Raw genomic sequence first — 16,959 nt, forward strand, 5'->3', positions numbered from 1 at the left:
TCACCCAGGAATGAAATCAGACGCTCGGTGTTGTATGGCCCAATTAGTGGTTTGGGAAAATCCTACCTCTACCGCCTGTAAAAGGTATCAGTTGGGTCCTAAGCAGAAATACAAAAACGATTACAATTACACACAAGTAGATTTGGAGGCTTTGCTCAATTTACTTCTGTAATGTGTAGTTCAGTCAGATGCCCTTGCAGAATGCACATCTTACCTGTTGTTTTGCCAGAAATGTCTCAGAATAGATGCCACTGTTGAGCGTTGCAGATTTGGCTGCACTCTCAGACCAGCCTCTCTCATTGATAGATCATGATTTATTACATGATCAATTATAGTTTATTACATGATCAATTATAGTAGCCCTAATCTCATCTGAGACTACAGCTCTTGATCTTCCTCTCAGTCTTCTTCCACCACGCGTACGTACTCCTCTCCCTCTCCCAGCCACTCTTCTTCCTCTGTCAGCCACTTCTCTATCTCTGGCAGGGTCCATGTTTACATTACAGTACAGCATTATTCCTAAGATGTCCCCTTTTGTATAGATGGTAATGTAATTGAAAGACTAACACCTGTGTAGGTGTTCAGCTACAATGGGAATCAGCTGTGGTTGGTCTAATTGTTTTGATAGTATTTCATTTTTTAGATTTTTAGACAGTTTTTCACACTCAACAGTTTCCCAAGTGTCAAGAATGGTCCACCACCCAAAGGACATCTAGCCAACTTGACACAACTGTGGGAAGCATTGGAGTCAACGTGGGCCAGCAACCGTGTGGAACCCTTTCGAAACCTTGTAGAGTCCATGCCCCGACAAATTGAGGCTGTTCTGAGTTTCCCCAAACTGTTGCCACAAAGTTGGTAGCAAAGAATTGTCTAGAATGTCATTTTATGCTGTAGCGTTAAGATTTCCCTTCACTGGAACTAAGGGGCCTAGCCCGAACCATGAAAAACAGCCCCAGACCATTATTCTTCCTCCACCAAACTTTACAGTTGGCACTATGCATTCGGTTAGGTATCATTCTCATGGCATCTGCCAAACCCAGATTCGTCCGTCGGACTGCCTGATGGTGATGCGTGATTCATCACTCCAGAGAAAGCGTTTCCACTGCTCCAGAGCCCAATGGCGGCAAGCTTTGGTGATCTTGCTCGGCCATGGAAACCCATTTCATGAAGCTCCCAACGAATAGTTATTGTGCTGAAGTTGATTCTGGGGGCAGTTTGGAACTCGGGAGTGAGTGTTGCAACTGAGGTCAGACGATTTTACGCGCTACACGCTTCAGCACTCGGCGGACCCGTTCTGTGAGCTTGTTAGGCCTATCACTTCGCAGGCTGAGCATTTGTTAATCCTAGAAGTAACAGCACTTACAGTTGACCAGGGGAGCTCTAGCATGGCAGAAATTTGACGAACTGACTTGTTGGAAAGGTGGCATCCTATGACGGTGCCACGTTGAAAGCCACTGAGCTCTTTAGTAAGGCCATTCTACTGCCAATGTTAGACTATGAAGATTGCATGGCTGTGTGCTCAATTTTATACACCTGTCAGCAACCGGTGTTGCTGAAATAGCCGAATCCACTAATTTGAAGAGCTGTCCACATACTTTGTATATACTGTGCATTCGGAAAGTATTCAGACCCCTTGACTTTTTCCACATTTTGTTATGTTACAGCCTTATTCTAAAATTGATTCAATCGTTTTTTCCCCTTATCAATCCACACACAATACGCCACAATGACAATGAAAGAACAGATTTTTAGAAAATGTTGTAAATGTATTACAAATAAAAAAAACTAAATATCACATTTACATAAGTATTCAAACCCTTTACTCAGTACTTTGTTGAAGCAACTTTGGTAGCGATTAAATACTCAAGTTTTCTTGGGTAGGACGCTACAAGCTTGGCACACCTGTATTTGGGGAGTTTCTCCCATTCTTCTCTGCAGATCCTCTCAAGCTCTGTCAGGTTGGATGGGCAGCGTTGCAACACAGCTATTTTCAGGTCTCTCCAGACATGTTCGATCGGGTTCATGTCCGGGCTCTGGCTGGGCCACTCAAGGACATTCAGAGACTTGTCCCCAAGCCACTCCTGCGTTGTCTTGGCTGTGTGCTTAGGGTCGTTATTCTGTTGGAAGGTGAACCTTCACCCCAGTCTAAAGGTGCTGAGCACTCTGGAGCAGGTTTTCATCAAGGATCTCTCTGTACTTTGCTTCGTTCATCTTTCCCTCGATCCTAACTAGTCTCCCAGTCCCTGTCGCTGAAAAACATCACCACAGCATGATGCTGCCACCACCATGCTTCAGGTTTGCCAGGTTTCCTCCAGACGTAATGCTTGGCATTCAGGCCAAAGAATTCAATCTTGGTTTCATCAGACCAGAGACTCTTGTTTCTCATGGTCTGAGAGTCCTTTAGGTGCCTTTTGGCAAACTCCAAGAGGGCTGTCATATGCCTTTTACAGAGGAGTGGCTTCTGTCAGGATGCACCTGAGCTCATTTTCGAGTCTCATTGTCACGCCCTGGCCATAGAGAGGTTTTTATTCTCTATTTTGGTTAGGCCAGGGTGGGCATTCTAGTTTCTTTATTTCTATGTTTTCTATTTATTTGTTTTTTGCAGAGTGTGGTTCCCAATCAGAGGCAGCTGTCTATCGTTGTCTCTGATTGGGAATCATACTTAGGCAGTCCTTTTTCCCTCTTTCAGTTGTGGGTTCTTATTTTTGCATTGGTTGTTATTTTACCCTGCAGAACGTCACGTTTTTATTTTGTTTTGTAGTTTGTTGGTATTCATTATAGAAATAAATAGAATGAACACATACCACGCTGCGCTTTGGTCCACTTCTTCCCATGACGATCGTGACACTCATATCAAAGGGTCTGAGTACTTATCTAAATTAGGTATTTCTGTTTGTAATTTTGAATGCATTTGCAAACATTTCTAAAAACCTGTTTTAACTGTTTCATTATGGGGTATTGTGTGTAGATTGATTTCTTTTGAAATCCATTTTAGAATAAGGCTGTAACGTAACAAAATGTGGAAAAAGGGAAGGGGTCTGAATACTTTTTGAATGCACTGTATAGCGTAACATACCATAACGTAAGACCAAAAACAACACGTCATTTATTATTAGATTTAAGGATGATTGTGCTGAATGTTCACGTTTTTTCTCATAGTGTGGCCAAAACTAAACAGCATAAATGTGCTCTGATGGAAGCAATACAGGTAGGCTAAGCTATAGCTTGTTAATATCACCTGCTCTGAAATCCGATCAAAGAATATTTACTCATATCACTCAAAAATATCTAAATGCATATTGTCATGAAACTGCGTGAGATCAAATGGTTATGGTTGGCATAGTTGGCAGCTTGGACGTTTCACCCGTAAAATGAGAAGAATTAGGCCTATCATTCACAATTAACAGTGATGATGGCCTATTTTGAAATTAGGTTTGCCTAATTTGGCGTTTGGGGGTATTAAATGTCCAAACATTTATTCAAGTCAGTGTGAGTAGCCAACGGCAGATACTGCATTTGGATGATGCGTTTTATGCATATAAAATTATATTATTCAACAGGTTAAGGCACATAGTACTACACTACTGAGAATAAGGTTCAATCTGCAATGGCAATATAGCTAGACATCTTTGTTAGACTTCTACTTACTTTGTGTAAAGGCTGAAAGGTCTCATCATAAAAGTATTTAGTTAAAATGGGTTACCTGTCTCTCTGCTGGACATAATACATTCCTATGGGATTTTACCTAAAGTGACAGGTACAGCAAGAGCAGGTTTCCTGTAATTTTACTTCAAATTTAAACAAAACACAATATCATATTATATATCATTACAATCAGTAGACTTCAGGGAACACCTGCATTACTTCTTAGAGTGTTTACATGTAAACTATTGGAAATAGCCATGAAAACATTTACTAAAAACAGTGCTAAAAGTTTAAAGGATATATTCAGTCTGAATTCAAAATGGATTAAATAGATTTTTTTCTCTCACCCATCTAGACAAAATACCCCATAATGACAAAGTGAAAACATGGATTTAGATATGTTTGCTAATTTATTGAAAAGGAAATCCAAAAATACTGTATCTTATTTACATAAACATTCACACCCCTTTGGCAGCAATTACATCTTTGAGTCTTTCTGGGTAAGTCTCTAAGAGCTTAGGTTGTACAATATCTGAACATTATTATTTAAAACATTCTTCACGCTCTGTCAAGTTGGTTGTTGGACATTGTTAGACAGCCATTTTCAAGTCTTGCCATAGATTTTCAAGCCGATTTAAGTCAAAACAGACATTTGCATCCTGTAGCACTAACTCCAAAAAGTTCTGGGACACTGTAAAGTCCTTGGAGAATAAGAGCACCTCCTCTCAGATGCCCACTGCACTGAGGCTAGGAAACACTGTCACCACCGATAAATCTGCGAAATTGAGAATTTCAATAAGCATTTTTCTACGGCTGGCCATGCTTTCCACCTGGCTACCCGCTTTCCCGGTCAACAGCCCTGCACCCCTCACAGCAACTTGCCCAAGCCTCCCCCATTTCTCCTTCACCCAAATCCAGATAGCTGATGTCCTGAAAGAGCTGCAAAATCTGAACCCCTACAAATCAGCCTGGCTAGACAATCTGGACCCTCTCTTCCTAAAATGATCAGCCAAAATTGTTGCAACCCCTATTACTAGCCTATTCTACCTCTCTTTCGTATCGTCTGAGATCCCCAAAGATTGGAAAGCTGCCGCGGTCATCCCCCTCTTCAAAGGGGGAGACACTCTAGACCCAAACTGCTACAGACCTATATCTATCCTACCCTTCCTATCTAAGGTCTTCAAAAGCCAAGTTAACAAAGATCACCAACCATTTCGAATCCCATCGTAACTTCTCCGCTATGCAATCTGGTTTCCGAGCTGGTCATGGGTGCACCTCAGCCACGCTCAAGATCCTAAACTATATAATAACCGCCATCGATAAGAGACAATATTGTGCAGCTGTATTCATCGACCTGGCCAAGGCTTTTGACTCGGTCAATCACCACATTCTTATCGGCAGACTCAACAGCCTTGGTTTCTCAAATGACTGCCTCGCCTGGTTCACCAACTACTTCTCAGACAGAGTTCAGTGTGTCAAATCGGAGGGCCTGTTGTCCGGACCTCTGGCAGTCTCTATGGGGGTGCCACAGGGTTCAGTTTTCGGGCCAACTCTCTTCTCTGTATACATCAATAATGTCGCTCTTGCTGCTGGTGATTCTCTGATCCACCTCTACGCAGATGACACCATTCTGTATACTTCTGGCCCTTCTTTGGACACTGTGTTAACTAACCTCCAGACGAGCTTCAATACTCTTAAATGCAAGCAAAACTAATTGCATGCTCTTCAATCAATTGCTGCCCACACCTACCCACCCATCCAGCATCACTACTCAGACGGTTCTGATTTAGAATATGTGGACAACTACAAATACCTAGGTGTCTGGCTAGACTGTAAACTCTCCTTCCAGACTCACATTAAGCATCTCCAATCCAAAATTAAATCTAGAATCGGCTTCCTATTTCGCAACAAAGCATCCTTCACTCATGCTGCCAAATATACCCTTGTAAAACTGAATCCTACCGATCCTTGACTTTGGGGATGTCAATTACAAAATAGCCTCCAACACTCTACTCAGCAAATTGGATGCAGTCTATCACAGTGCCATCCGTTTTGTCACCAAAGCCCCATATACTACCCACCACTGCAACCTGTATGCTCTAGTTGGCTGGCCCTCGCTTCATATCCGTCGCCAAACCCACTGACTCCAGGTCATCTACAAGTCGTTGCTAGGTAAAGCCCCGCCTTATCTCAGCTCACTGGTCACCATAGCAGCACCCACCCGCAGCACGCGCTCCAGCAGATATATTTCACTGGTCACCCCCAAAGCCAATTCCTCCTTCGGCTGCCTTTCCTTCCAGTTCTCTGCTGCCAATGACTGGAACGAATTGCAAAAATCACTGAAGCTGGAAACTCATATCTCCCTCACTAACTTTAAGCACCAGCTGTCAGAGCAGCTCACAGATCGCTGCACCTGTGCATAGCCAATCTGTAAATAGCCCATCCAACTACCTCATCACCATATTGTTATTTATTTTGCTCCTTTGCACCCCAGTACCGCTACTTGCACACTCGTCTTCTGCACATCTATCACCCCAGTGTTTAATTTGCCATACTGCAATAATTTCTCCACTATGGCCTATTTATTGCCTCGCCCCCCTTATCCTACCTCATTTGCACACACTGTATATAGACTTTCTCTATTGTATTATTGACTGTGTGTTTGTTTATTCCATGTGTAACTCTGTGTTGTTGTTTATGACGCACTGCTTTGCTTTCTTTTGGCCAGGTCGCAGTTGTAAATGAGAACTTGTTCTCAACTAGCCTACCTGGTTAAATAAAGGTGAAATAAATATAAAAAAAGAAGAAAACTGTGACTAGGCCACACGGGAACATTCAATTTTGTCTTAGTAAGCAACTCCAATGTCTGCTTTGTTAGTTTTACCCATCTACCCATCTACCAATTTGTGAGGCATTGGAAAACCTCCCTGGTCGTTGTGGTTGAATCTGCATTTGTAATTTACTGCACAGCTGGTAATTGTATAGTGCATTCAAAAAATAATTCTGACCCCTTGACTCTTTCCCAATTTTGTTACGTTTCAGCCTTATTCTAAAATGTATTAAATAAATGTTATCCTTCTTAATCTACACACAATACCCCATAAAGACAAAGCGAAAACAGGTTTTTAGAAATGTTTGCAAATGTATTAAAAATAAAAAACAGAAATACCTTATTTACTTAAGTATTCAGACCCTTTGTTATGAGACTCGAAATTGTGCTCAGGTGCATCCTGTTTCCATTAATCATCCTTGAGATGTTTCTACAACTTGATTGGAGTCCACCAGTGGAAAATTCAATTGATTGGACATGATTTGGAAAGGAACACACCTGTCTATATAAGGTCCCATTTTTGTTTTTTTAACTGTCTTTGCCTTGTCATTATGGTGTATTGTGTGTAGGTTGATGAGTGAGGGAAAAAATATTTAATTAATTTTAGAATAAGGCTCAAATGTAACGAAATATGGAAAAAGTCCAGGGGTCTGAATACTTTCCGAATGCACTCTATGTGTGGGGTACAAAGATGAAGCCGTCATTCAAAAATCTTTTTGAACATTATTATTGCACACAGAGTGAGTCCATGCAACTTATTATGTGACCTTTTATTTCATATTTACTCGTGAACTTATTTAAGCTTGCCATAGAAAATGGGTTCAATAAATATTGACTCAAGAAATTTCAGCTTAAATGTTTAATTTAATTTGTAAAACATTCTAAAAACATTATTCCACTTTGATATGATGGGGTATTGTGTGTAGGCCAGTGACACAAAATCTAAATGTAATCCATTTTAAACTCAGGCTTTAACACAACAAAATGTGGAAAAGTTGAAGGTTGTAAACACTTTCTGAAGGCATTTCTGGGCCATTTTATTGTGTTTTTATTTAATAAAATGTTAGGTGTGCTTGCAAAGCAAAACACAACTCTAGATTTATTACATACTCATATTATTATTTGATTTCTTTACTTCGTTCTAGAGCTTAAAGGATTTAAGTAATTAACACAAAACCAACTCAAAATGTCCAGACTGCCCCAACTGTGATTGCTTGAGAAAAAAAAAATCATAGCATTTATACTTTTTGAACTATAACAATATTTAAATGAGCTCCCAATGCACTTCAACGGCAAAAAAATGTCCCATAGACTTGAATGTTAAAAAAACCCTAAACGTTCTAGAACTATCTCCTTCTACACTGTTTAAACTATTAATACAAAACCAACATTGAGATGTTTGGACTGGCCAAACTTAGATTGCTTGTCAAAGGATATTTGATACTATGTATACTTTTGGAACTATAACCATTTAAAATTGTAATAAATTAACATGGGTTTGAATGAGAAACATTGGAATAAAGTGGTAGCTATTCAGAATGATCCTGCTCCTTGGTTAATTAAGCTACAAGACCAACTTTAAAACATTCAGGCTATCCTAACTTCAAATTCTCTTTATAAACAATTTTTTTAAAGTATTAGCAAAATTACCATAAAATAACTCACCTATAGTAACTCTTGAACCGTTCAAGCTAGACACCAAACTAACTTTCACATGTTCAGGCTATCCTAACTTCAATATGAGTTTTTACTTTGATCAATTATAACTATATACATTTGCATAAATATGCATAAAATGACACACCTACAGTACAGTAACTCTTGAATCTTTCAAGAGACACCAAACCAACTTTCACATGTTCAGGCTATCCTAACTTCAAATTCTTAATAAATGTTTATCAACTTTAACTATATAAATGTGCATACATTTGCATAATATAACTCATCAACAGTAACTCTTTTATTTTTCTACATGTACTTTTCTAGTTTTATTTTGTGTTTTTATTTTGTTTGTTTATTGTGTTTCCATACCCCCTCAAACAATCTGAAGTATATGTATCTGAGTTAGGAGTAAAAATGTAAATCATGATATGAGATCAGTTTGTTATTGATTTACAGGCGAACACTTTTATAATTTAGCGGTTGCCTTGAGCAGGTATCTGCTAGTTAACATTTTTCCATATTTTGGATGGTTATTTTACAGGTGAACACTTTTATATTTACGACTCAAGGTCTGAAAAGTGGAAAAGTGTCATCTCCACAGAACTCTACCTCTGTCTTGTCCTGTCAAAAATACCTTGCCTGAGGCACTTTTCTGAGAGCTAGCAGGTTTGTGGATGTGAGATTGTCAGTGAGAGATAAGAGGCAGACACTTTAGACTTGAAACAAAATATGGGGGGAAATATGCATATATCTCTGGAAAGAGAGAGTGAAAAGGAATGTGCAAAATGACCCACCTCATTTGGAATTACACAGAAATGGTTTTCACATTGTAGCATACTTTTGCATTTAGAAAGCATCCTTAGCATACATTATCCAAGTCATAAGGAAAAGAGATCTACATGTTTATGTTAAGAAGTACATTGTAAAAACACTTGATACTGTAGTCTTGAATTAAATTTAATTACATTTTGGGATTGCACATAAAACAGACATCGACAAGATGTGCAATGGAATCTCCTATGAAAGTAATCTCACATGAAAACACTTCCAAGGTGATCTTATTCGATCAAGTCAATGTGACAACTACTATAGGTCTACTCATGAATGAGCATACTGCACATCTGGATATATTGGACTTCATACTGCACATCTGGATATATTGGACTTCATACTGCACATCTGGATATATTGGACTTTCCATACTTCACATCTCCACAGAAACAAAACACTGGTCCAAGTGCTTATTTAAGCAGATGAGGAAAACACTGTGATTAGCTCAAACTGTCCTCAATTTCAAGACTACACCTTGTACTTTGAGATGGTGTGTTTCCCCCAAAAGGAAATAGCTTTCGATTTTATCTTGTATTGGCAGTCTGTTTGTGTCATTGTAAATGCTGCTAAGGGGTTTGATGGCTAGCGTTTACAGAGGAAGTTGAATGGGTAATAATAAGCACCTGGCAGCATGAACCATAAGAGTAGAGGTTTTAGAGGATGTAACACTGTACAGGATTCTCCTAAAGGAAATGCTTTAAATGACAGGCCTGGGAAATGGATCTGGTCCAGCCTGAGGTGTGCCTAGAGTAAGGAGTTATATTTTAGCCTCATATCGCACAGTCTCATGTTTACCCATGCACACCAAATAAATAACTTTTGTCCTTTAGAAAAAAAGCTCTGGATATAAATAACTGAATATCCCTTTCTAGTGGAAAGACTGATTCATACAGAAGGACAACTGCTGGGTCTGTGGAAAAACTGACTAATAGCTGTGAAATATGAAAAACACAATGGAGACGTTTAGAAACCGTAGGGCTAATGTATAGACAATATTTTGCTTGATGTAAGTGACACTGTGGAATGTTAGACCCATTGTGTTCATGAGATATTATTCAGTTTGTGGTAAAGATTAAGTGGCTAAAGTTCAATGGCAATGAAGGAGTGTCAGGAGCAACAAAAGAGGCTGAAGGCACTGAAGCAAGGCGGAGGCTCTCAAAGGTTGTGAGAGCATTGAGGAGTACATGTACTGTAGGAATCATGCATGTGGGAGCGAGGAGAATGGGTTTTATTTATACTTCACCTTCTGACTGAGACTCACCAGGGAGCTGAGAGAACTGCAGCAGGCTGCTACTCACAGGTGGAAACACTATTAAACAGGGCTTTCACATTGCAGGAAGATACATTCTCCCTTTTTCTTTCACAGAGTTAATCTGGATTTATGGAGAATGATGTAAAAGGGATTGTGGAGGGTAGCTGTTATTTAAAGGTTTGTGGGTAAAGTGGTTAACTGATTTTATTTTCTCACAAAAGGTGATCCAAAATCAGAGATACATTCAAATATGAATTTTATTAATTATTTTATGAATTTTTGACAGAATGTCCAATTTTTACTTGCTTGCTGTAACACATATGTAGCCAACACTACAAAACAAAATGATTGTTCACCTTTTCACTGTGTTTTTATTGACAAATCATTTTTAAGTGTTTATTTTTATTTCAAAGGCTGCAAAATATATTGCCATTCCAGTCATGCACACTTCTTCATGATCAGAGTCTAGAGAGGCAAAAGAGTCCGGGGCTATGCTATGTATTATAGCACCATCTGCTGCTGAACAAAGAAGGTGATGCTGGGTGCTGTAGATACTGTAGACCAGGACTGGTCAACCCTCCGCCTGGAGAGCTAATATGGAGGCTTTTGCTCCAGCCCTGTTATAATATACCTGATTCAGTTATAGGTCCTGGTGACTTCCATTTCCTATAGTTTTTCATTCACTGAAGGGGTGGCTATGTTCAAGGTTCTTCTGGACGGAATAAGGAGAAGGGTGCCAACCATTTCACATGATGATCCCTGAAATAGTTTTTCATATTATTACAATATAATAAAAAACATGCCTTTGTTAATGGGTGGAGTTAACAATAGCACACTCACTTGTTGAGTTGGAATGAAGTTGCAAAACTAAGAGTGAATCAAGAAAGCACATCCAGAGCAGAGGCCTACCTGTGATATTTTTGTCCCTTTCTCCTTTGATATTCCATTTCATCCACTGTCCAGACAGACCCCTTGCCTCCCTCCACTCGCACAAAACACTTGTGCAAGCTAAGATTATGACGGACAGCGTTCTGTGGTGGCAAAGGAATACAGCTTGTGTTAGGATCTCGGGAGTCAATATTCCTCAAAACTCAAATTGAAGACTCAAATGTAAGTTAACATAATGATCCAAGGAGAAGCCAAACCTTCCATGTGGCCGTGTTGTGTCGGAAGTAGAAGAACATTGTGGTGAACCAGTTGTAGATGTCATTCAGAGAGTGCTGCTTGTCTGGAGACTCCAGTATAGACTGCAGACAGACATGGTGGACATTCACAGTAGACTTGTGCAATTGAAACATCTCACATGAAATCTAGACAAAATTAGAAGTCTTGCTACTCATGTAGTCCAATACAATGGATTTAATATTAATGTCCCACTTGTGTAGACGAAAAGGTAGAATGTTGCTGTCTTTCAGTTCAACAAAGATGCATGAACTACAGATCAAACTGTATTAGTTGCTCAGCCGCTCAGCCAGACTCTCGAGTCTACCTTTTCCTTTACTCAAGTGTGCCTTTACCTGAGTGTTCAGAGGGACTCTACTGTCTGATTCAGACAACTCACCCATCTTATCAGGCAGGCGTAGGTGTACGGAGGCCGGATGTTGTTGTATTTATAACACTCAACACTCGGGACAAGATCTGTGGGGTGCCCAACGAAAGCAAACATGCTGGGTCTTGAGTTTGGATCAGATTTCGTGGCAACGTGAAAGGCATCATCACCAAAACAAACAAGCAAAACACTTGGAGGAATGCAAAATGGAGTGGAACTTTCTCTAGCTTAAAGAAAAGTGAATAAGCAGTCATGCTATGTGAATTTTATGTGAATGTTACTCCGTGTTGAAGATGAGTGTGAAATGGTGTTACCTGGGAGTAGGTGGTGGGGAGTGGCAGCGGGCCAATACTCATGCTGTGCCAGCTCCTCTGGCTCTTTAGTGGCGCAGCGTGGCACTCCATCTGCTGCCAAGGCCGGGGATGGGTTCTGGGGCAGGACTAGTGCCAGGCTGTGGCTGTAGGGCCAATCTGAACCTGCCTTCTGACAGGGAGAGACAACCAACAACACAGACATTCAATATGGTCAGGTTGGGGTACATAGAACATTTCTTAAAAAGGGAAGGATAATGGGCAATGGCATGGGCGGTGACTATAGTCATTTGAAGGCATTAGCCAAAATAGGGAAGCCTTGAGGAGTTACCATGTCAGTTGATTTGTGTTCAGACAGGTGCAGATGGAGTTGCATTGCAAAGAGTTTCTGTTTTTCCACAGTCAGCTAAAAAAAGAGAGAAGATTAATCAAGGTTCATTAGGGGCAACATTTCCACTTAGTTGGACTTGGAGCTACAACCTTTCTCTGTTGTCAGTGTTCTATTTGGAGCTTTTCTGTAAAACAGTCTATTATACTGTATGTAGAACTACAGGAACAAACCTGGGTCTCCATGTATTGCACCATGTCTTGTTGTACCCTCCACTGTGCAATGCTTCTGTCTCCATGGCCATGGTCAGAATGGAGGTGTCTGGAGATGTAATCAAAGTCATGACTATAAAGAACAGCACCCCAACTGCATAACAATGACCAATGAAATATACTGGTGCTCATGGCTCACTTCAAAAAATGGGGAAATTCTTCAAATACCGCATCGCAGCCTGGCCAGCAGCAGAGTCCGTTGAGAAACAGAGCACTGGAGCTCCGTAGGGTTGGGTGACCTGGCCTGCAGAAGGAAGGGAGGAATATTATCAACGGTGGACTAAACGCAATCAAACCAGCCTTGCGTTGTTTATGCAGTGTCTGTTTACACACGCACACACACACAGAGGACGGCTCCTAATAATGGCTGGAAAGGAGCGAATGGAATGGCATCAAACACATGGAACCCATGTGTTTGATGCAGTTTATGCAATCCACTCTTTCCACTCCAGCCATTACAACAAGCCCATCCTCCCCAATTAAGGTGCCACCAACCTCCTGTGACACAAACACATAACTCACTCATGATGCCTGGTGATGATGGAGTTCTGCTTAGGACTGGCTCTCCTCAGGGGAGAGGGGTGACGAGTGGGCCCAGGAGAGTGCTCAGAGTGTGGGGGTGAGGACTGTCCACGGCTCCCTGTGTACACCTCCCCATTGCACAGCGATATGGGTTGAGCTGAACCGGCCGCTGTTATAGTGCACGGTGTCAGAAAAGAAAGGTAGAGAAATATTTATATTATTGAAAAAGACCTACAGTGGGAAGAAAAAGTATGTGAGCCCTTTAGAATGACCTGGAATTACCTGGATTTCTACATAAATTGGTCATAAAATTGTATCTGATCTTCATCTAAATCACAACAATAGACAAACCACAGTCTGCTTAAACTAATAACACACAAACAATTATAATTTTTCATGTCTTTATTGAACACACCGGGTAAACATTCCCAGTGCAGGTTGAAAATGTATGTGAACCCTTGGATTTAATAACAGGTTGACCCTCCTTTGGCAGCAATAACCTCAACCAAATGTTTTCTGTAGTTGCGGATCAGACCTGCACAACGGTCAGGAGGAATTTTGGACCAGTCCTCTTTCCACATTTTTTCAGTTTCACAATATTCTTGGGATGTCTGGTGTGAACCACTCTCTTGAGGTCATTCCACAGCATCTCAATCGGATTGAGGTCAGGACTGACTGGGCCACTCCAGAAGGTGTATTTTCTTCTGTTCAAACCATTCTGTTGTTGATTTACTTCTGTCTTTTGGGATGTTGTCCTGTTGCATCACCTAACTTCTGTTGAGCTTCAATTGGCGGACAGACAGCCTTACATTCTCCTGTAAAATGTCTTGATAAACTTGGGAATTAATTTTTCCGTCGATGATAGCAAGCTGTCCAGGCCCTGAGGCAGCAAAGCAGCCCCAAACCATGATGCTGGTGTGCTGTACCTTTTTTGGTGTGCTGTGCCTTTTTTTCTCCACACATAGTGTTGTGTGTTCCTTCCAAACAACACAACTTTAGTTTCATCTGTCCACAGAATATTTTGCCAGTAGTGCTGTGGAACATCCAGGTGCTCTTTTGCAAACTTCAGATGTGCAGCAATGTTTTTTTGGGACAGCAGTGGCTTCTTCCATGATGACCTCCCATGAACACCATTCTTGTTTAGTGTTTTATGTATTGCAGACTCGTCAACAGAGATGTTAGCATCTTAAAGAGATTTCTGTAAGTCTTTAGCTGACCCTCTAGGATTCTTCTTAACCTCATTGAGCATTCTGCGCTGTGCTCTTACAGTCATCTTTGCAGCACGGCCACTCCTAGGGAGAGTAGCAACAGTGCTGAAATTTCTCCATTTATAGAGAATTTGTCTTACCGTGGACTGACTTTTGGAGGTACTTTTGTAACCCTTTCCAGCTTCATGCAAGGCAACAATTCTCAATCTTAGTTCTTCTGAGATCTATTTTGTTCGAGGTGTGGTTCACATCAGGCAATGCTTCATGTGAATAGCAAACTCAAATTTTGTGAGGGTTTTTCATAGAGCAGGGCAGCTCTAACCAAAATCTCCAATCTCGTCTCATTGATTCGACTCCAGGTTAGTTGACTCCTGACTCCAATTAGCTGTTGGAGAAGGCATTAGCCTAGGGGTTCACATACTTTTTTCATCCTACACTGTGAATGTTTCAATTATGTATTCAATAGAGACAAGAAAAATACAATAATTTGTGTGTTATTTGTTTAAGCACACTGTGTATGTCTATTGTTGTGACTTAGATGAAGATCAGATCAAATTTATGTCAAATTTATGCAGAAATCCAGGTAATTCCAAAGGGTTCACCTACTTTTTCTTGCCACTGTAGAAACACTTTCCATGAACCTTCTATAGGAATTATGCATAATGGCTGTATAGAATTGTGTACAACATATGTAATGACACAATTTCTTTAAGCCACCAGTGTTTCCATTCAAAAGTGCGACCCTACACCTGCATTACCTGGGGCATCAGGTAGCCTAGTGGTTAGAATGTTGGGCGAGTAACCGAAAGGTTGCTAGATCAAATCCCTGAGCTGACAAGGTAAAAATCTGTTGTTCTTCCCCTGAACAAGACAGTTAACCCACTGTTCCTAGGCTGTCATTGTAAATAAGAATTTGTTCTTAACTGACTTGCCTAGTTAAATAAAAAATGACCTATTTTGGGAAGGGGGACATTTTTTAAATGTTTTGACAATGAAAAGCTATAATGGTTTGGTTGTAAGGATGCTGCAGTAGGAGAGAAGAGTGGAGAGAAATGAACTATGGAGTTGGTTTTGGATTCTATACATCCATTCTACATCCATTCTACATTATTACACAGCAGTGTCATGGACAGTGTTTCTCCATAAAGAGCTGTTTTATTCTATCGTCTCATACGACATGACAGTTCAGTTGTATATGTACTGTAAGGGTGCTGCTGCAGAGGGTCAGTCAGAGCAGAGCTTACCCTGTGGTCGTACGTGGGCAGCCAGGACACCCTGGCGTAGGACAGAGGGTCTGTGCTGGCTCAACTGGGAGCACCGAGACACCCGCTGCAGGAACGGTCTCCCCTCCTCCTCACTGGAACACTGGGAAGGACGCATAACAACATGCTCACACATACAGTACACCCCTTTTACCAGCAGGGAGTGCTCTGAGCAAACACAAGCAGCTTTTTTGCTAATATCAGTGTATGCATTACATGAATCTGGTCAGAATAGGGCCTTGAAACATGTTATAATAGCAGGTATAAGAAGAGGATAATATCCTACCTGCTGTAACAGTATGCTTTGGAGCTGAGATGAGGCCATAAGTGGACCTCCAGGTCTAATCATCAATGGGAAACCCATCTATAAATAATGGACATTTATTTATATCATTCATCTATCTCACTATTAGGTAAAACTCCATGTAATGAAAATATAGATATTGCCTCCTGGGAACGTGTCTTTCAATTGGCATTATTATACAAAATATAATAGACAAAAAAAAACATGAAAAAGCCAACTGTATGGAACTGTCTTGATTTACACTTTAGCTCTATATTTATTATATTTATTTTAGTCTTCTTCCAATTATATGTTACTTGTTGATTGAAACCACAGTAGCAGTTCAACCAATACCTGAGTAACAGAGGTACGAGCATAGAGCCGAGGTGAGACAGAATCATTTGGATTGGTACGTGTGTCTGGCTCCTCTCCGTGTTCACCCCGCCGATCTCGCTGCTGCTGCTGTCTACCACTGTTCAGCCGCCCACTCTTCAACCTCTCACTCTCAGTCTGTGGCATCCCTGGGCTTGGTGCAGAAGAGAGGAAATGGATGGTTAGTGCTAAGTGCATGCTACCGCTAGGAATGCATGGGTGGTGGTGGATAAAAGTTGTGAATGTGTAGACAACATAAACAATTGCAAATAATCACAAGTCACAATAGATCGTCCCCACACAGGGCACCAATTATGTAGAGATTTTCATATTTGTAAGGATATGTTGTATTCGGTCTTGCATATATTTCAACATATGACATTAAACAACACATCACTACAATAAGAGAGAGAGAGAGAGAGAGAGAGAGAGAGAGAGAGAGAAAGTGAGCTAGAAAGAGAGAGAGAGGGGGGGGCATACAAATGTGCTCTTTGATAAATGTTAGACAGCAACAGGTTTGGAGGCATGGTGTCTTTTGTTCCCTTATCAGACATAATGAAAGGTAAAGGAGTTCAAACACAGTCTGGGCTGAGAGATATTGTGGTTGCGCACAGGTGCAACTACACAGACAT

General features: G+C 40.7%; 1 protein-coding gene across 1 annotated transcript; it reads right to left on the minus strand.

Annotated features, from left to right (window-relative positions):
- Nucleotides 1–10,921: 10,921 nt before the first annotated feature.
- foxp3b (forkhead box P3b) lies at nt 10,922–16,474 on the minus strand. Its single transcript, XM_039010130.1, has 12 exons — nt 16,310–16,474; nt 15,959–16,036; nt 15,655–15,775; nt 13,203–13,371; nt 12,820–12,924; nt 12,642–12,729; nt 12,412–12,486; nt 12,084–12,252; nt 11,782–11,858; nt 11,366–11,467; nt 11,130–11,251; nt 10,922–10,979 (listed from the first exon to the last, which is right to left on the minus strand). The coding sequence occupies exons 1-12, from the start codon at nt 16,472–16,474 to the stop codon at nt 10,922–10,924; spliced, it is 1,329 nt and encodes a 442-aa protein (XP_038866058.1).
- Nucleotides 16,475–16,959: the final 485 nt, after the last annotated feature.

The sequence above is a fragment of the Salvelinus namaycush genome, chromosome 16 (assembly GCF_016432855.1).
Source record: "Salvelinus namaycush isolate Seneca chromosome 16, SaNama_1.0, whole genome shotgun sequence".
Lineage (NCBI taxonomy): Eukaryota > Metazoa > Chordata > Actinopteri > Salmoniformes > Salmonidae > Salvelinus > Salvelinus namaycush.